Source organism: Echeneis naucrates, chromosome 20 (genome assembly GCF_900963305.1).
Source record: "Echeneis naucrates chromosome 20, fEcheNa1.1, whole genome shotgun sequence".
In the NCBI taxonomy this organism is placed as follows: domain Eukaryota; kingdom Metazoa; phylum Chordata; class Actinopteri; order Carangiformes; family Echeneidae; genus Echeneis; species Echeneis naucrates.
Window position 1 is genome coordinate 12373417 of NC_042530.1, and position 21603 is coordinate 12395019.

Sequence of the window (21603 nt, forward strand, 5' to 3'; positions counted from 1 at the left end):
CCATTGCATCTATTACAGGAATTGTCATTATAATCAGGATGATTATGATCATAATCACTCTTCTCCAGATCTATGTCAGTGGAGTATGTGGAGTGCCTGGACAGCCTGTGCAGAGCCGTGCAGTGGTGGAGTCAGACAACGCTACAGATGGCCCTTGGCCTCTCCTCTGGGGCCCAACTGTAAGAGCCAACAGACCCAGAGCCAGAGCTGTAACACAGTGCTCTGCCCAGGTACAACAATATTTTATTTGAAATTCAAGTAGATGTAAATATCTTCACACCAACTCCAAAAGCAAAATCTAAAATAAACTCTTTCATAGCAAGTTGCCAGAAAATGCAAAACTGATTAGCAAAAAATCTAGTGAGCTTGCCTTAGTGTGAAAAATGGAAAAGAATATTTTTACTACCTTCCTAGGTGAGCGATGTGAGGATAGGGGACGGAGCTACCAAGAAACCTGTGCAAATCAATGCCCAAGGAGTTGCGCTGACTTATGGGGGCATGTTCAGTGTCTGCAAGGAGCCTGTCACGCAGGTATTTTATGAGCCCTAACACAAACTGCATATCTCTATTTTTCTATTTCTCAGTTTCTTCTTCTTTTGTCTCAGGCTGTCGGTGTCCAGAAGGGCATCTGTTACAGGATGGTCGCTGTGTGCAAGTAACAGAGTGTCGCTGTGGTATACCATCAGGGAACGGGACGCTGGAGTTTGAGCCTAAAGATGAGCTTACCATGGACTGTAATACCTGGTGAGAACATCTTTGAATTTTAAGAAGGCTCAGTTCTGTAAAACTAGCCTCTACAAATCAGATACCTCACTTTCCATATAAGCATGAGATCAAATTTTGTATTATTTCTCCAACTATCCCTTATCTGCAGTGTGTGTGAGAATGGCACTGTGGTGTGCACCAAGCTTTCTTGTCCAGTGTATGAGCCCTGGAGCCCATGGAGCACCTGTTCAACCTCCTGTGGGCATGGCCAGAGAACAAGGACACGCCTCTGCCAGGAAAAAGAGGGTGGGCCCTCCTGCGCTGCCACCTCACAGACAGAGAGTTGCAACCTACCATTATGTCCAGGTGTGAGCTCGGCCATTATTTTCAGTAGTTTCTGCTCTCTTAAACTGTATCTTATTATTGATCAGATATTTTATCCCACACAGTGTTAAAAGGTTACTTTTCTAAAACTTTTTGTCATCACCTGTCAGACATGCCCCTCTATCATTTGTGCTTTTTTCCCCTCTTCAGTGGGCTGTTTGTTGAGTGAGTGGTCACCCTGGACTGAGTGCAGTACAACATGTGGTGGTGGGTTGTCAATGCGGAACAAGACAGTCGTCAGAGAGCCGGAGCCTGGTGGGGAGGCTTGTGTGGGGCCACTGGAACAGCACACTGTCTGTAACACCAACAGCTGCCTTCCTGGTATCACAAACACATATGCACATCACTGAAAGATATATATTTAGACTATTTACATATTATTGGTCCTCAGAGCAACGTAATTACAGAATTTTAGTTAAATAAAGTGGTTGCCAAGCGACTAATGAGATACTTAATTAGTGATGTATTTATAGTGTTTTAGAACCAAAAGTGTGACTGGAAATGTAACTGAACTTATGACAGTAAGCACTGAAGGGAAAAAAAAACAATCAACTGCATGCTTATTTGTGTTTTGTGTGCAGAATGTCCCAGTGGGCAGGTCTTCAGTAACTGTTCAGGCTCCTGCCCATACACCTGTGAGGACCTTTGGCCACACACTCAGTGTTTACTTGGACCATGCACTCCAGGATGTTCCTGTCCTCCAGGAAAGGTCTAAACCTCCCCGTTTATTTTTTGTGTCTGTTCATGGATAGCAGCTCTGATTCTGAATGGTTTCATTATGTCCCCGGCAGGTGTTGTTTAGAAGCTCATGTGTTTCTCATGCTGACTGTCCCTGCTCAGCACTCTCTCTACCAACTAGTTACCAAAGTTTGAATGTCAGCACTGTGGAGATAGCAGAAACTCTGGTGCCACCTGGAACAGCTATTCAGCACCTCTGCAACACATGGTAGTACCCTGCACAATTTCATCCCATCATTGACAGATTCAAAATATTCAACTTGAAACCATTTGCATTAAAATTCAGGTATCAGAAGGCTGCGTTACAAAGAATTTGTTGCATTATGTTACACTGTTTCTCATTATCCACCAACACTATAAAAATGGTCATATTTTATATTTATTGTGGTTCTGCTTAGAAGTAGGAGTAGGAGTAGTATTTTCAGATTTTCTGAACTGGTTTTGTCTTTTCTCTGTTCCACAAACTGAGTGTAACAGCAAAACTTTAAGAAGAGCATAGTACTAATTAAAGTCTCATGACAAGAACAGTTCTTATGTATTTTACTGAAATAAACATAATGACTTCTAAGCAAAGTATTTTAGTAGCAAACAGTATACATAGGGCTTTAAGGATACTGGTTATAACCAGGCCCTCCGATGGACTAGCGATCTGTCCGGGGTGTACCCTGCCCTCTCTCAAATGTGAGCTGGGATTGGCTCCAGCACCCCTGTGTGGGTTTGATTCCCAGCTCTGGGGCCTTTCTGTGTGGAGTTTGAATGTTCTCCCCATGCCTGCGTGGGTTTCCTCCAGGTACTCTGGTTTCCGGCCACCGTATAAAGTCATCATGTTTAGGTTGATTGGTCACTCTAAATTGTCCGTAGGTCTGAGTACGAGTGTGAATTGTTGTTCCCCTTTTTTGTCAGACGTCTCTATGTGTTGGCCCCAGGATTGGCTCCAGCACCCCTGTGACCAGGAAACGGATAAGTGGTAGAAGATTAATGAATGAATGAATGGTTTTAACCAGAAACACAGCAGCAAGCAGTGCCACAGTCAGGTTAATCCAGGTTTAATTTATTTATGATGAAAGGTATCACCAATTAATCTGACACCGATATAGAAATTAAAAATGCTACTCAAATCACCTTTCAGGTAATGTTTGAAAGTGGTGTGAAGCACCAACAGAGTTAAATTTCATTGTGTTTGTCAAACGATGCACTTATTATCTGTCCAGTATGGTACCATGATATCTACTGTATAAGATAGTCTTACACCCAGCAGACATGCTGTAAGTCATTTCATCTTCCCCAGTGGTTTCCTACTTGTTTGATGGAGTATGATAGGCTCAGTTGTGTTATGTGATGATTACTTTGGTTTCTAAGTGTAATTTAATAAGCCACATATTTTACCATTATCCTTCTCTACTCATTTGACATTTTTTCTCGTATTCTCCAGTGTGTGCCAAGGTGGAGTGTTCAACTGTACCTCAAAGCTCTGTGATGGTGAGTGGTGCATGGTCCTGCTGTTTTTCTTTTTACACTTCACTTTATAGGGGGCCTCACTCTTTACGCAAAAGAAAACAGCAACAGCTACTCCTTGGTCTAACTGTCAGAGGTATTATAGATATTTCAACTTGTCTATAAGTTGGCAACAGCTGCAGCAGTTGACTGAAATAACTAAATGACGGTCACATCCATCACAGGATATTTGTGTAGCAAAGTTGTAGTAACATCTTCAACCAAGAGAAATGGCTAGGTAATACTCAAGTGGCATGAATTGACCTAAATAGCTCTTTGATTTGACCTGGGTGTTTTAGCTGTCATCATTTGATCAGCTGTGCCTCTCTCCTCTTCTTCTCAGTGTTTAAGGGCTATTCAGATATTTTTCATCCAAGGAGTTATTTTTATTTTTGTCTGTAAACACTGTAAACACTTCAATCACGATTTAACATTTTACTCAACACTTCCACATATCAGGTATTTGGGAAAGTTTAGGGATGTTTTTCTCATTTTTTTTTTTATCAGCAGACTGAAAGTTTAAATAATTCACAAAAAGCTTCTGCACTCTATCGTGATGGTGCAATCTGCCAATAGTAAATAGTAAATTATCACTTGCACATCATTAATAAAAATAATAAAAAAACATTTATTTAACACTTAAATTCAAAGTGAAAATAAGCAGAAGTCCCCCTTCAATCTTTGTGGACAATGTAGATTGTACAACTTTTGAGCAATTAGTCTCCACTGATCATTCAAAACTCACTGTATAACAGAAATTTCACTTTGAGCTGTTTCCATCAATATGCACTTTCATAAAGGAGGAAAACTATAATCAATTCAATTCAATCTCTCTTACCTTTTTAGCCCATACTGTTTGCTGCTTTCAATTTTTACTTTAACTCTGAGCCCAAGTCGAAGTCTGATTTTAAAAAAAACAAAACAAAAGAAGCAATAAATATTTAAAAAGAAAAAGAAAGGAAATGCAATATATTTTCTAGCAGTGTTATTTTGTTGACTTTGGCGCTTTTGCTACATTGCAAATTTTGGATCACTCCCAGGAGCAAGAATAGCTTTAATATAAACTGATGCGTAGTTGAAGTGATTGTGATTTTATTTTGTGGGAGAAGCATAGAAGAATTGCTCCAGCTGCTCCAGCTGCAGGTAAATGCAAGTTGAAATTATACAACATGAAAATGAATGTTTGTTATTTTATTTATATACGTATGCATTCTTTATAAAACATATATTGAATGTTCTGAGATGCACTATATAAATACAGTGTGTTGTTATTGTTGTTGTTTTTCTTTTACCATTCTCTCTTCTCCTCCAGTGGACTGTGAATGGTCTAGCTGGTCTCTTTGGCATCCATGCTCAGCCAACTGTGGGACAGGGAAACAGAGCTCCACCAGAAGTGTCCTGAAGCCTAGCCAGTATGGAGGGGCCCCTTGTGAAGGCCCCAGCCAACGCACAAGAAACTGCATGGCCCCTGATTGTGGTGAGTGGGAAGAGGGGAGAGGCGACATGTTTTCTTTGTTTGTTTTGTTTTGTTTGTTGTTGTTGTTGTTGTTGTTGTTTTATCAAAACAATCATATAAACAATAGTTAGTATCCATCCATTTAAAACTACTATGACAAAAAATTAAGGATACGTGATTACATGTGAACGTTGTTACTAGGGGTGTGCCAAAAAATCGATTAATATAAGAATCTTTACTACAATTCAGAATCGATTTAAAATGTACCTAAATCAATTAATAAATCAATCCATCCATCCATCCATCCATGAGCTCAATAAGATTCCCACCCCTAGTTCCACAAAGTAGTTGTAGTTCCACAAATCTGTGTTCATTTTTAGGAACTTTTTTCCTGGTGTTGCTTTGGTTTAGCAGACAGCATGTTGTACATGTTATAACTATGATATAAAAGGATGTTAAATATATACGTCACAGCAAAAGATAAAAATAAATTAAATGTCATGATGATTAATACTATTCTTTCTGATTCCCCTGCTCTCTTGGACCCAACAATCCATCATTAAATTATCTCCTTTTGTTAACTTTCCCCTCTTTATCCCACCATCCTGTCTCAACTTTCCTCCCCTTGAAATCTTCTTCTCTTTTCCCCAATTATCTCACTTCTGTCCTTCACCCCTTTGTCTGCAGCCTGTCCTGATGGGGAGCAGTGGAGGAGGAGCACATCAGGCGAAGTCCAGCTGTGTGAGAGGAGCTGCCAGGACATTTACTCTTCCTCTCCTGTCAACTGCAGTCACTCTGTTGAGGGCTGTGTGTGTCAGGAGGGGCTTTATAGAAACATGGAGGGTGTTTGTGTCATTCCTGCCCTCTGCCCCTGCCATGACCAGGGTATCGTGCGAGAGGTATACTCTCTCTCACACACACACACACACACACTAACTGCAACACTGGCAACAGACCTCTGCTGCTCAGTGGGAACCTTGTACAGTACTCACCGTGACTACCTCATTGTGGTGTGTGATGGAACCTTACAATTAGTGTAGTGTTTAACTCCCCCCCATTCACTCTCATTGTGTTATTTACTCATTAAAAATGGCTTGTTAGAAGATGAGTGACATGCCCTGAGGGCCACATTACACTACAATGCCTCTTCAGCCCTCCGCCCCATCAATTATGTAAGAATTGCCATAGAAAGCCAGCACGCAGCTACAACTGGACAAGCCTGTCAAGAATTATTTATGAAGGAGGGGATATTATAGGATTATAAGAATTAATCATATGCTGACAAGAGGTCATATTGCCCCCCCTTTGATCCTGCTCCTTCCAATTGTCTCTTTTCCTTTCATTTTCTCCTTGTTTGATTCTCATTTTTCTCATACCTTTACAATGCTGGCTCATTAGGTCTCCATCCCTTTTCTATCTTGTCCACACTTCTGCGGTCCATCTTTCCTATCACTTTCTCTTGCTCCTTCTTGTAAACCCTATCTTCCAGCCTGTTTCCTTCTTCTTCTCCTCTCTCTATGTTGGCTTGCAAGGCCAAATATCCATATAAAGCATCATTATATTTTCCGTCATCACCCTCCTAATGGTTTTTATGCCAAATGGCTCAGTGTGACAACAAAGGCGCTTCTTCGTGGGTACTTTTGTATGGCTAAAAGTAGTTTTAATGATTCTCATAGTTTAAACGCATTCAAATATATAATGTAGAGTGTATTATATACTCTAACAGAGCTTTGGTGTATTCACTGAGGAAATAGCTTCTGAGCTATGACCAGTTTTACTGAATAAAAAACTGTTCTGACAGTAATGTGAATATGCACAAAGAAAAATTAAGGGGTTGATGAGGCAGAAGTGAAGTGAATATTTTTTGTGTGTGTGTTTTTCAGGCAGGATCAGAGTGGGAGGAGGGCTGCACATCATGCCGCTGTGTGAACGGGAGAAAACAATGCCAGTTGAGGTGTCCTCCTCTCCACTGTGCTGAAGTGAGATGACGAGACAAAGCAACATTTTTCTGATTGTTATGTGTATATATATTTTCCCCCCATTCATTCATTTCATTCATTTTCTACCATTTATCCATTTCCGGGTCACAGGGGATCTTGGAACCTATCCCAGCTCACATTGGGTGAGGGTGGGGGACTGTACACCCTGGACAGAGACCAACAGCCACTCATACTCACTCACACTCAGACCTACGGACAATTTAGAGTCACCAATTAACCTAAACATGCATGTCTTAGGACTGTGGGACGAATCATCAATTAATGGAGGAGGATTTAAATCATCATAACTGTATGTGTGTTCTTTGTAATTTAGTGTTCCCACAGACAAAAAGGCATAAAAATTCTCAAACAGTCAAAAACAGTCTCACAGAAAAGCACATTAGTCCATTCAACTGCTGCTGTTACTTCAGGGTGGTACAGTTCACACAGACTCTCTGGTGGTCACAAACATCTCAATTACTTTGAATGAGGGAGAAAATGCTCTGCCCTGGTGAGAATGTGTGGGATGTTCTCGGTAAGTCTCAGGCTGAAGCAGATCAATACCGGACTGTCCAATCCTCCTACAAGCCTGCACTTTTTCCTTTACCATGCCCTTTTACTTCCTGTGAAACTCTTTTCTACCAGTTTCCTTGTTAAGCTTTTCTGAGTTTCATCCAGGGCAGCATATCCATTTTTTTCACAAAGCTGGAACCTCTTCTGTAAAATGAACAATGCCATGAACAGTTATACTGCTAAAAAATTTAATAAGTTTTAAGAACAATACTTTAAATTGCTTTTAAAGGCTTTAAATATTTTACAAATAACATTATGCAGCATAATTTTGCATATGGCTTGGGCAATTGTGTGTCCTCATCATCACTGACGCCACTTTACAGAAATAAGTGACTTTGCCTTTGTCACCATATTGATAATGCTCACACACAAGATAGTTGTTAAACAGCCAGCAGTGACCTGAGCAGTTCATTGTGGATGCATTGTGTTCCACCAAAGGGAGGAGAGGGAAAAAATAAACTCCCATAAAATATGAAACAGTTTTTGCAGCCTGTGACACAGGTGGAACGCTGGGTCCTGCATAAATACAGATTCCATTATAATTGATAGAAGTAACCACATATCACACTGTCGAGGGTGTTACATGTAATGATGGCTATAATGGACGAATAATAAAACTAATCTGTAGTGTTGATATTTCATTCAAAACTCAATTAAATCAGCTCATTGCTAAAATACAACAAACATAGAATTGTGTAAAAGCTAAAACTATCTGCCAATTAAATTCCACGTAAGGTTTAAAGCAATGTTTGTGCAGTTTGAACTATTTCACTCAAGAGGTGCTTTAGTAATGAACACACTGCTTTAATCACATTATTCAAAGCAACTCTTCTCCTCATGGTAATGAAGGGAAGTGAGTCGCACGAGAAAATTTGACTGTGTTATCCTTGACACAGTAAGCTAAATTCATATCTTTAGCACACCAGCACTGAATAAAGGTCAGGGTAAAAATAAAACATGCTGACATACAGAACTTTTAGGAGAGGTCGATTGTACCGAGAGTTGCACAAAGGAGAGACAGTCTACCAAGGGTTCCATCTGTCGTGTGTACAGGTCTTAATGCTGTTGTAGTGTGTCTCTGGAGGGGCTCAGACCTCCATAACTATAGGTGTGCGCATTCTTAAATCCCTCACGTCACTCAGCTGCACTAAGTTATCCCTCAGTGAAAGCTCTCCTTATACTGGCCAGTATGAAAAGGTCATTTAATGCACTTTGTTCCCTTTCCTGACAGGCTGAGAATTGGTTACTGTCAGTAAAGTCTGCTATTCATGATTCAGTTTACAGTTCATGACTTTGTTTGTTTAAATACAAAATCTCCCAACATGCATCCACAGCTTTGCAGAGAGCCCATTTTCAAGGTGATATAATACATTTCATGTTGTTATATCTGGTAATTAAATCTATCAGGATTCTTCCTACCTTAGACTGAATCCTAATTTTTCTTTTTTGTGTCTTTTGCTGTACACATTAGTTACGCCCTGATTTTCATGTTACAGCCTGTAGATGACATAAATGTGACTACACATTACTTAAAATGCCAAATGCCCTTTTCTTTGAAGTAACTGAAGACCATTTTCATTCCATTTCTAACCCTTGCCACATCAGACGGTCACATGTACAGACAGACACATAGTCTCCTGAAATGGGCCTTTTTTTCACCTTCCACCCTCTCTGTGAGTGGGCACCAACCTGAGGGTAGGCTGGGGGCAGTTTCGAGATGGAGGAAAATCCCTCAGGGTGAACAGTCGGGATAGTGTGTCTTTTAGAGAAATAAATGCTATCGTTGGGTGACGTTTTCACGGGGGACTGAGTCTGTGAAATTTGCTGTCAGACTTGTGTGTATGTGACTGCATCTAAACAGCAGTAGCTATTCTCAGCAGCTGAATGGGACACCACTTTACTCTGGATTTCTCTGGATCTCTCTTCCTCTGCAGGTCCACTCCTTCTGTAATTGTCCTATGTGTCTTTTATTCAATGTCTCTCACTCTTGCTAACTCTATTTGCAGTCTCTGTGTCTCACTTTTTGCTTTCTTGTTTCTGTTTCTTTTCCCATTTGTGTGGCTGATCTCTCTGTGTTACAGTTTATTTCCTACATCCTTTGTCTCACTGTTGCTTTTATGAAGCTGTATCTTATTAGTCTCACCTCTCCTCTGCCAGAGCCCAACCCTGGCCCTCATGATCCATGGTGTCTCTGGTCAAAGCCAGTCCTAATTTGGTTTGAATGGAAAGCAGTGGTGGCCTGTTTGCACCCGGTGGGACAGTGGAACAATGTGGATAATCTGATCGCACTGTCTATAACATAGTTGTCTCTGTTGTCCTTTGATTCTGCTATGTTTTGTTGTAAAAATGATAAAGCATGTTCTTGCCTGCTTGTTAGCTATAAGTGCTACCTCTGGGGGAGATTTTTTGTTGTTGTATAACATACGTTCTTGTTCTTTTTGAGAGGAAGAAATTTAACAATACAAATCATGTCATGTCTCTGTCAGGGTGAGGTCAAGGTGGAGGAACCAGACACCTGCTGTCCAGTCTGTAGAAAACAGGTTCCAGGTGCGTGTAAAACACAAACGCACAAAATGAGGGTGGGGTACACCCTGGACAGGTCACCAGTCCATCACACGGCCAATATTCTGTGTGTGTGTGTGTATATCTGTGTATATGTATGTGTATATATATGTATAAAATGCAGTGCTGCAGCACCCAGAGAAAGAGAAAATGTCCCATACTGCAAGAAGGCAAGACAATGTCACTGTACTCCCTGCCTCTGTTTCCTTTGCCTTCTGTATTTGCCCTGTGCTTTGACCTACCTCCTTTCAAACTTTTTCATCCTTTGTCTTCGCCCTCTCTCTCTGCTTTAGGCGAACCCCTGCCAGAGTGTCGTCGCTACACGCAAGTCAGGAACATTACCAAAGGAGCCTGTCAGCTTGACAACGTGGAGGTCAGCTTCTGCAGGGGACGCTGCCTCTCCAGGACAGATGTCATCCTAGAGGTATGGCAAGAGACAGCTACACCCATTGGGGAGATATTACTCGTTTAACATCTTGTGGCACCATTGACAAGTATTGACTGAAACATGAGTAACAACTGGTGACAGATTGATGATCAATACAGACAACAAAGTAGATTGAAAGGAACTATTCTTCGTTGTTTTCAAATTGCTCATCAGGGTTTGCCCATTTAATTTAATTTTATAAAATTATGCCTTTTCAGTCCCTACAGTCAGGAATTCCTGCAATATTCGTTTAGTTGCAAATGTGTGTTTGACTTAAACTAGCACCATATTTATACAACATGCCGAATTATAGAAGATTTTGCCAAATTTCCCCTCTTTTTGCCTCCTGAAGCGTTACCTGATATCACGATGTTAAATATGTTTTTGCAAAACAAAAGCAAGTCAAACACTCAGCCCCACGCTCATTGTCGCACCCACTGTAATCAAACATTGTATGCAGTCTCTGAACATGGTGACATGATTATTTGATCACTTGCCCTCTGTTAATAACTGTATTTCTAGTTGAGTGAAGGAAACCTGTCATCTTTGTTCACATGGCATGAGGAGAGGTAACAAATTTATTTAACTCAGCAGATGAGTCACATGTGATCTGTATCTTCTGGATGGATTTTTTTTTAAGGGCTAATGCGTAGAGCCTGCATGTGAGACAGTTTTTTTTTTTCTTTCCTTCCTTTGCTTTTTCATCATGGTGAAAACGAGCTCATCACCTCATTACCATGATGACTTCATTCTTCTTTGGCATCCATACATCTCATACTAAAAGAATAATCAGTCATGCTGGGAGATAAGTAAAAATAAACATCAGTTCAGCCAAATGTGTCATTATTTACCAACAATGGGATGGTGCGCAGTGACTAGGCAGCACAGAGAAGTTTCCTATTCATTGATCATCTGAATTGGAAGAAGCAGGATTATATTCACATGCTCTATTCACCCCAAACTTAAGCACTAAGCACTTTAACTCACTCACACACACACACACACACACACACACTGAATTATGTGAAGCACTAATAACTGCTGTTTTCCAGAAAAGTTAAAGGGGTTTTTGATACTGGACTCCCTCCTCCTTCTCACCTCCATTTCTTCCTATTATTTCCCTCCATGCACTGTACATTCTGCAGTATCTTCTTTCTTTCTGTCTCCTCCTTGCACTAATTAAATACGTAAGCACAGCTATTGTTTCTTGCCGCTGTCTATCATGCAGAGTTCCAAGGTTAGGTTTTTATATCTCTATGAGAAAAATGCTAAATTATCAAAATGGACTTTTCAGTGTGTTAGCATCTCGCTGATTATCTTCATTTCAAATCTTTTAACTGCTTTATTATTTTGGTTTTTTGGTTTCTCTCTGCAACATTATTTCCAACTGCAGACTAGCTGGTTTCAGATATTTCCCTCAGGAGTTGATGGAGAACAAACCAGAGTTGAAAGAGATCATTATTTAATTGTGCAAATGGATAAGTCACATCCATTGTTGTTCTATGTTTTCTGGACAAGTAAATCTAATGTATATATTCGTGAACTTAGTACTTAATCAATTTTGTATAGTGATGACTTGTCACCATGTTGTTTACAGCTTGCACAGCAGGTTTACTTGAACTTGTCTGTTGAGATAAGAGCTGAATGTGTCACATCATCTGCACAGATGAGGTGCAGAATCTTTGGGTTCGCTGTTTTGAGGCTCTATTTATTTTTTTACAGAATTTCGCCCGGGGAGTAATAGAGTATTCCTGATTCTGATAATTTCCCTTAGTATAGTTCTCGCTTTTTTACATTCCTCCTCTATATCTGTCCTGCTAATATACTTTCTCTAACTTTAAACTTACTCTCCTATTTCCTTCCCTCGCTGGACTTCCCATCCCTTACATTATTTTTCTTCCTCTTTTACTGATCATCTCTCTATTTTTGACTTCCCCCTTCTCTCCCATTTTCTGATTTTGGCTCATAACCGTTTCCTCTAAATTCCTCTCATTTCACCATCTCCTTATTTCCTAATTGGTTTCTTTCACCTTATCCCTGTTCTCTTTTCACCTCCTTTCCTTTTGGTCCACTTATCTTTTCCAGTAATATCTTCCTCTCTCTTTTGCACAGGAGCCATACCTTCAGTCACTTTGTGAGTGCTGTAGTTACCGTTTGGATCCTCGCAACCCAGTGCGTTTCCTCAGCCTGCAGTGTGAAAACGGCGAGAGTGAGCCAGTTGTCCTGCCTGTCATACACAGCTGCGAGTGTACCAGTTGCCAAGGTGGGAGAGTAATGAATGAGACCAAACACATTTGTATATACACATATTGTGCTGTTGTGAGAGCTAAGTATTTAAATGTATAGAAAAATCTTTGCTCACGATGCATGTTTGCATGCAGATTCCCTGCAGACACAGACAGCATGGAAATTCTGTAGGTTCTCCAAACAGGGAACTTCAGTCAAGAAATTTGATTGGGGAAAAGAAATGAACTCGAGAAGAGAAAATACCCCAAATTACACAACATGACAAAAAGCTGCTGCTACCGCTGCTGCATATTTGTTCACTGAATGAATTCATTTACCATGAATGAAGTGGTGCTTTTCCATGGAAATATCTGTAAAGTGAACTGGGTTCATGGTCAGCTGGTGTGGCACTGTGGATACTGCAGTTTAAAGATGTAAAATGTAAAAAGCCATACAATTGCAATCATGTTCTTATCCTAAAAACACAAGAAGTCTGATAAAAGACCCAGTTTTTATTATTGCGTGCATTCATCAAATCACATCAGCAGTATTTCAAGTATTTCTCAAGTATTTCTTAAAATCCTAATATTTGTATTAATAAATTTGTGAAAGAAAGTGATTCAGATATGTTAGCATGAGAGCTGATAAAACCTTTAAGAACTAAAAACTGCCCCACTTCAAATCAGCCTTGAAATCAAGTTCAATTATTCCCTCATGAAGAGCAGGACCTGGCTCTTTTTTCATTTTCAATGTTTATATTTGTTGGGGCCGGCACCTCTATCAGTGTTATAGCGGCAGGCAATGAAAGGGCATGTGTGCTCCCATGTCAGTGTTATGTATTGTTATGTGCTGTCACTGGAGGTGCAACACACAGGTTACACATGACATCCATGTCCCTCTTGCATTAGCTCAGTGTTACCCAACCCCCATGGGCCTGTAAGATGTAGTAACCTCACGTCAGCTTCACATTTCAATGGTTGAACTGTAACTTTTAGCATTTAGCTGTTTGCTTCCAAACTAATTGAAAAAATTACACAACTTCACTCACAGCATATGGTGTTCAGGTGTGTCCAACTCTTCCTCTCTTAGTACAGTTTTTTTACTCAGCTCCCATTCGTGCACCAAAAAGATGCACAGACAGACGGTCACTGACATGTCTGTACACCATGCAAACAGACTCTAATTTCAGTGAAACATACGCTCGCCGTAGCCCAGCATGAATAATTCAATTGAGGAGCCCACCTCAGAAGTAATTATGTGCTAATCCATTCATCAACGTGGCTGATTGCGTTGGGTAATTGGATGTAGCCCCATGCGACACAGAACATCCCCCCAGCTCATATTCTCCTCCCAGTGCTACACTCCGGTGGACATCTCATCTGACTGATTTGGTTGTTGCGGCAGTCAATTCTGTATAGCATGTGGCCGAGCTCTCACACACACTTACACATATTAACTGCCACTGCAAGTTTTCTCATGTCTCATCTGATACTCCTTCCCCCGGCCTCATACACAGACTTATTACAGTAACAAGGCTACAGTTTTCAAGTGCTGTTGGCCTTCCCTTATATGCTGGATGATAAATGCATCAAAGTCAGCGTGAACTTCATTATCCCCTTAGGGCAGTTTACTGTACTGCATTTTACACAATCTGCTATATCTTTGCTTGTGGATTTGTTTCAGCACTGACACTAATCAAGCCAAAGATTCATAAACAGCAACAACAACAACAATAATAACAACAAATTAGTGTTGATTGATAAGAAAAGAAGACTCATGCAAAATAGGCAAGTGTAATCATTCCCTGTCCTCATAACATAGATTTAGGGCAAAATTGGTTCAGTAATGTAAGCAAGTCCCAATATCATTAGAGAAGCTAATGGCTAAAAGAGCAGTTACTTCACGATTTTACTTTAATATATTGGTATTAAAATGAAAACCACCCAATTAATTTTGTGTTGCATTCACATTTAATGGAATAGGTCGACAGATCCAGTTGAACAGTCCAAGTGAAGCTGGTCTGACTATAAGATTAAAAACTGTGGAGGTACTCAATCTCTGTATTTTCTCCTAGAGTGGGGGAATTTCTGTATTTGCTCTGAGTGTTGACTCATGATGGAGAACAACAAAACACAGTCTCACCTTGTCTCTTCTTCACAGGAGGTGACCTGTCCAGACGCTGAAGGAGTATTGTTGTTATGTGTGTGTGTGTGTGTGTGTGTGTGAGAGAGTGAGAATGTGTGTATGCACATGATTGAAAGAGAGAGAAGCCCAATCCCAGAGTGAACCCAGGGAGAGGCCAGCAGGTGAGACATGGAGGATTTTTTGACAGATGATGATGGACAGGTGAAAGCTGTGGAGAGTCATGACAACATCCCTGTTGATGCACACATTGTTCTGTAGTCTCTAGTCATCATATGACTGCTGATCTTAGAGCTCTTTATTCTTCAGCCTGTACAGCCTTTTCCACTCTATATTTATAGTTTTGAAGACCTATGTACAATCCAGTACAAACTATTATTGCTGTGTTAAAAGCAAATGTATATGTCAGCAGTCTCCTTTAAGTTGGACTTTACAGTAACTGTTTAGATGTTTCACACTTTTTACAGTGGACAGGTCAATAAACATTTTATAAACATGGAGGATACACTTGGCCATCTCATTTTTATTAATCTTTTCCAATCAAATATCAATCCACTGTAAATCTTTGCAGAATATGAAAAGTCACCTGCAGATTGTCCCTTCAGTTCCTCCTGTTACAAACACACAATTCAAATGGAAAAACTAAGTTAATAAAGCACTAAAAATTAGTCCGTGTAAACCCTTAACATCATGCCATCACACTCATATGCAAACATTGCCCTCTAATCAGACCATGAATATCATTGTGTTCTAAATAAATGTTACATTATATCAGATTAATTCACACTTTCATTTATTTTCTCCCCACAATTCACAGGTATCTTAAATAAATAAGTGTCTTAAATTGTAACCTACACATTATTAAATACACATTAATATTTTACAATCTGTTCTGCATTAGGTTCTAATGAAATATTTCTCATCAGAAATCACATCTCACAAAATGTAATCTTTCCCCCACCATAAAAACCCTAACCCCTTATTATAACATGCAAGACATAATTTTGGAAGTGTATTGGTTTCTTCTGGTTGGGCTTACAAGGGTTTGCATCATCCAGTAGCACAGGGCCTTTCACAACTGTGACTCAAACCATTGTCCTTTAGACCCAACTTAATAAGATCATGTTTAGGTTTCAGATGGATCTCGTAAATTGATGTTCGTTTGTTGTAATTGTTTAGTCCAAAGAAAGCGCAGTCATGTTGTAAAAGCTGCAGATTTTTGAAAAAGGGTTATACTCTGCTTAAATATCTTTTTCTTACACAATTCAGCAGATATAAACACAAGACTTTCACTGATTAAATATTCCTGGCCAAATGATGCTCTCTTTGCTTTAACTGAACATAAATCCTATTTATTTAAATATTTTCTTGCTCACTTAACCTGCTGTTGGTCTCTGCTTCTACACCTAGCTTGGTAGAAATGTTTAAGTCAAAAACATGCCATTCGATTGTTCTGAGTTTCATTTGATACTGAAATGTTTTTTTCATTATTAGAAGATGTAGTTTTTAATGGATGTGTCAAAATGAAGCCAATAGCTTTTCTCACTTCCTTTACTCACAGATGTACAGTATTCATTTCCGACCAAGGTAAAATGCTTTAAGAAGTTCTTCAGCAGTTTTTCTTTGTGTAAAAAAGAACGTGACGGCCTGGGATCTTTCCTGTCTGCCTTTTTTCTTTTCCTCCTTCCTCTTTCCCTTCTCATCTCCTCCTTCCTCCCCTCCTCCCTCTCTCTTTTCCAGACTAAATAAGGGATTTGAGAGGGGAAGGCTGACTGGCACGCCCTCTCTGGCTTTCAGCTGTTATAGTAAATACTGCTGAATGTAATAAGGGAACTGATGCATTTTTAATTCATAGCAAAATGTCACATTTTTTAATGGATAGTTCGTCTGTCCTCGTACAACTGCAAGGCTGCAATTCATCATGTCTAAGCAATCATTAAAACACTGATTGGTGGAAAAATTAATGCATCCCTGCCGCTGCAGGTCATTTTGATAAATGAACCCAGCGATTGCAGAGTTGCTTTAGGCCTTTGTCTGACAGAAGTGAAAACCAGAAAGTTGTCCACAGTCAAGGCCTATTACATCCCTGAGATGGATTTAAGTCGTGCTCCAGTGGATTTAAAGGGAGAGGCTGTTGCTGGTGCAGGGGGAGAGGTGGATCTACTACACAGTTTTACACCTCACAACAATGCAGATTTAATGCCATGATGTCCTGATTTAAAAAAAAAAATTACAAATAAAAAAATCTTCATTCACTGCTACTATTTTTATTCAGGCCTGGTTGTTCCATATATAGGTCAGCAGACATCCTAGGTGGAAATCAGCTCAGAAATTAACGATGTGTTTTAGTCATAAGAGGGAGAAGAGAACTTCATGGTTCCTGCTCCTTAAATTCAAAGCTGGAGCAACAGACCCAGACAAATTAAACACGCTAATGTGCAAATAATGGCATTTATCCTGCCATTAAAAGGAGGGCCGCTCCAGTTCAGCGTAGTGAACAAAGAAAGCATACTACAGTCATCAAATTCACCGACTGGTTCATGAAAATGCGTATACCCGCACGATTACGTCTTGTACGTGTCGCCACGATCCACAATATCCGACAGATCGTGAAGGCATCATCTCAGGCGTGACGGAAGGGGGAACCCCGGCGGTGTGACGTCACTGGGCAGCCTGAGAGGTGAATCCCAGAAACACAAAGAAGCGGCGTCACGGCCCGCTGACACATACACACATACATGCGCACACAAACACACGCACTGATTCACGAGCTTTTGTGCGGCTCAGGGACAGGCCTGGTGGGAGCAGCGTGCTGTTGTGTGTCTCAGGTACAGACACACACTGCAGCCTCACCTGTCAGCCCGGCCGTTGGGCCGCAGCAGGTGTGAGATAAAGCCGGTTCCTCTTTCACCTGATAGCGGCTGCACCATTAATATGAAAAGTGGCTTCATCCTGAGGGGCCATGTTGCACCCCCCGCCCCAGCCATTTATGAGGTGAGTGATTGTGATTATTATATGAATTATTGCTACTGGGCCTGGTGGAGCTCAGGTCCGGTTCCCACCCCTGCTTTGGGGGGCTGGATCAGGCTGTCTCTTTGTGTCTCCGGCAGGAACGCCGTGGTGAAGAGTAAAGGGTTAAAGAGGCGCAGCTCGACGCCGGTGGAGCTGAAGTCATCCGGCAGAGCGCACAGAGAGGAGGGAGGAAGACACTGAGAACACCTCCAAAAGCACCGAGCCGCCGACTGTCTTCTTCTCCTCCACAGTCAGAGGAGTCGCACCTTCAGAGGGAGGAGGTGGAAGGAGAAAGAAATAAAAGGACAGAAAGGCGCAGCCCGGCGCCACAACTATGGATCCAGCGTCGCTCGTCGAGAAACTCGGCCGGTCCGCTTCACAGGAGCGGACTGTAGTTCACGATGACAGGTCCGATCTGGTCCAGCCCCTGTGAGACCAGAGAGGAACATCGCCCCCCCCTCAGGGGGACAGACGCCTCCCCGCCCCTCAGCCTGGAAACAGCTCGGAGCCGCCGTGCGTACAGCGCACCTCCTTCACCCAACTCCCGTCTGCTCACTCCGGCTTTCTGACCAACTTGGGAAAACTTTGGCCCCCAGATTGCTGCCACTGAAGCCGCCGGGCTTCAGCCTCCATGCGGCGAGCACAGTGAGCAGCGGGCTCCGCAGCGGGGAAGGGAAACGGCGTGATATCGACAAAAGTCCCGCAAAGTCTCTCAAAGTCCGGGGGCCACCGCCGCGAAGATGCCGGTCCGGAGGGGCCATGTGGCTCCGCAGAACACCTTCCTGGACACCATCATCCGGAAGTTCGACAGCCAGAGTAAGATTATGGCTTTTCTTTCATTCAGATAGATCATTAGAAACGTGCTTCATCTGCTCTTTTAGAGCCGCTGTGGAAATGGTGGCCCAGTCCTCAGTGAAGATGTTGGCTGATACACTGCTCAGCGGTGTGAGCAATAAGCAATAACCCTCTCTTATTTATTTATTCATCTCCAAAACATTTGATGCAATTGCATTCGTTTTTTCAATATTCGTCTGGTTTGTACACGGACTCCACAGTAGGCTCTTCTACACTCACACCAGGGGCAGATGTCTGTTGACCTGAAGGGATGGCAGTTTGTAGCAGGTTCCAGGCCATGCCTTTAAATGTCAACTTGTGTTTGCCTCTGTGTATCTTGCATACTGCTGCTGTTTTGACAGTTTTAGTCAGAAAGATAAACCTGCCCAAAATGACACACCTACTGTACCTACTGCTTTTGGAGGCATAAAATCTATCACAGTTGGCTCAGTTGGTGTGAACATAAAATAACATAAAATACAGATTCATTCCACTGCGTGTGTTTCTTCCTAAACATACAGCTATTTTTGTATAGTTCGCCTTAAATAAAAAAAAATTTATCAATGTCATATCAATTAATTTCCAGTTATCAACTACAAAAGCAAACAATATATCTGAGCTGCTAAATATTTCACGGAGCCCCGGGTCATGAAATCTGAAGCTCCATATTTTAGAATGCCGAGGCTTCATCTGGCCTCACTCCCTGTGGCAGTCTTACCCGTGATGCAAATCATTCATGTTTTTTTTGTTTTTTTTTAAACATCTCTGAACATGTGACCAGGCTTCAAACGTGCCTCAGCAGCCACAACAGCACATCTCCAGCAGAAATTTGCCTGTGATGATGAGGATGATGACTGGAAAGTAGAAGATGTGCATCATTAACATTTCATCAGTTCAGGTTTTGACATTCAAACTGATGCAAGAGAGGTTATATAGAGAGATTTAGCTGCAGCTTTTAGGGACTCCATATGTCAATGTCTTCCCTCAGGAGCTGATAAGAAAAGATATAGGTGTGAACTAAAGGGAAAAAACCCAACCAACAGCAGCTGAGTTCTTGCTTAATGAAAAATACTCCTTGCCTTCCGCTGTTTACCATATGCTCTGGGGTTGAACAGTTCACAAGCCTGCTGTGGAATAGCAAGTGATGTCTTGCTGCATTCGTAATACCCAGGAGTGACGGCGGGAGCACAGCTTCAAACAAGATGCTCTAAAGAGTGGATGAAAAAGGAAAAAAGAAAAAAACGCAGAAAAAGTGACTCACACAAGTGCAGCCAAGAGGAAACCCCAAAGCCAGAGTTGTATAATTGGCATTATTCCTGCAGTGCTTATGTTCTTGCATGTTGATGGACGCTGATAATGCCGCAGAGGTGAGCGCTCCTCTCTGCTACTCCAGCTCTGCTGTCTTCAGATCTTTAATATTTCTCTACAACACACTTGCATTGAGTGTGACAGGAAGCGTTTCTGTATGCTGAGTGATCATTCTGAGATGAGCTCTTCAGCGTTACAAGGGAACATAAACCACAATGAGAGACCGATAACCTTACTTAAGCGCTTTTCAAATATTTTCCTCAGCGATTCATGTCTTCAGAATGATTTTCTATGCCTTGTTCCAGGCTTTTGGCCTGGCTAACCAAGCATGCACAAGCTGGTGACAATATGCTGTCTAATGGCTGTGGGTAATGGGCTGGTGGACCTGGAGATTGAGCATCAGTGGACACAAGCATGTAATTAAACAGCCCTATTTATTTCAGAGCTGTTCAAGTAAAAGACACCGGAAATTTAAATTGACAAATACAGCTCTGCTCAGTATTTCCTCGAAATAACTGAAGGAGCCCGTTTTCAGTCTTTGTGGGGCCGCCTCTGAATCCACCTTGACCGCAGGGCCGCACATCACTGTAACATGAGCCGACTCCTCTCATGTTATACATAGCTGGTGTAAACTACCGTTAAGGAAAGGCAGAGGCTTCTTCACAGCAGCGCACTGCAGACACTCTGTTGTTTAGTCGTAATGGAGACCGGAGGAACTTAATCTGAACAACAGTCAATAGCAGGCTTCTGTGCTCTGCTCGGCAGTTTGCGGCGTGATCTATCTGGTGAAATGAGTCGGCCTTGCATTGATAGATTATAAATTAAAAATGCTGAACTTTGGAGCAGGATAGAGTGAACAGTGGCCTCGGCTGTCACCACTGCTTGCAGCTGATGATGCCGCCGTAGTAGAGATGGCGACAGTTAGATCAACCGGCTCTTTGCTCTCCCTTGATTGAGTTCATGGCAAGAAAAAGGTGAGGGGGACCTCCTCTGCACTTAATTTAAGTTGAGTGTTCTACCTTGAAAAACACAAACAAAACAAATTACAGAAAAAAAAAAAAAAAAAGTTGGTCGTTCAGTGAAGAAAGAGTTTCCTCTTTATGTGGTTATTCATGTTGCTGCAGTTCCACCTTTTTTCCCAAATCTGCTTTGTAGGTATGAACACATTTCAGTTTAGTGTTCAAGCTTTGTCTGAATCTACTGAAGCAGAAAGCAACAAATACAATAAGCTACTTATAGACTTAGAGGGAAAACAATGATGCAACATGATTTTAGTTTTCTGGGCTGTTAGACTGTAAAACCTACTATATATTAATACAAGTATCAGTAACTAAATGAAATATGATCCACCAAGATCTGTTAATAAACCGATGTAGAGTAACAGATCCAGAGTCAGGCTCAGCAATTAAACAGACATTGTTTTATTCTTCAGGTTTAATGTGGTTAACATTAAAAATCTGACACTGCTGAGTTGTCATCCATTAATGTGCGCTTTGAAACTGCAGCAACTTAATAAGCATGCACTGTCAGTTAGTGCATTATGAGCAGCAAAGCTTTATCCACACCCACAGATTTTGTGCACCCAAAAAAAAAACAAAAAAAAAAACTTGTACTCATCAGTCTACTGACAAAGTGACTTTACATGGTGACATTCATTTGACTACAGCCAGCTTTCTCTGGACACAAAACGCTTTATAATGACTTCACACGTGGTAACAGGCTTTGATGAGTAAAATAGAAGGAGTTCCCGTCCCGCCAACACA

At 41.3% G+C, this 21603-nt stretch overlaps 2 protein-coding genes across 2 annotated transcripts in view; both read left to right on the forward strand.

The window, feature by feature from the left end:
- The window catches only part of sspo (SCO-spondin), a 61600-nt gene extending 46873 nt beyond the window's left edge, over nt 1–14727 (forward strand). Inside the window, exons 94-106 of the mRNA XM_029529674.1 lie at nt 69–230; nt 415–531; nt 606–744; nt 875–1071; nt 1671–1798; nt 1881–2035; nt 3260–3306; nt 5465–5676; nt 6661–6756; nt 9816–9876; nt 10185–10315; nt 12431–12581; nt 14705–14727. Coding sequence (XP_029385534.1) covers nt 69–230; nt 415–531; nt 606–744; nt 875–1071; nt 1671–1798; nt 1881–2035; nt 3260–3306; nt 5465–5676; nt 6661–6756; nt 9816–9876; nt 10185–10315; nt 12431–12581; nt 14705–14727 — 1619 coding nt within the window. The remainder of the gene's footprint in view (nt 1–68; nt 231–414; nt 532–605; nt 745–874; nt 1072–1670; nt 1799–1880; nt 2036–3259; nt 3307–5464; nt 5677–6660; nt 6757–9815; nt 9877–10184; nt 10316–12430; nt 12582–14704) is intronic.
- Nucleotides 14728–18382: 3655 nt separating this feature from the next.
- The window catches only part of kcnh2b (potassium voltage-gated channel, subfamily H (eag-related), member 2b), a 180362-nt gene continuing 177141 nt past the window's right edge, over nt 18383–21603 (forward strand). The window contains exon 1 of the mRNA XM_029529675.1: nt 18383–18514. Coding sequence (XP_029385535.1) covers nt 18439–18514 — 76 coding nt within the window. The 5' untranslated portion in view covers nt 18383–18438. The remainder of the gene's footprint in view (nt 18515–21603) is intronic.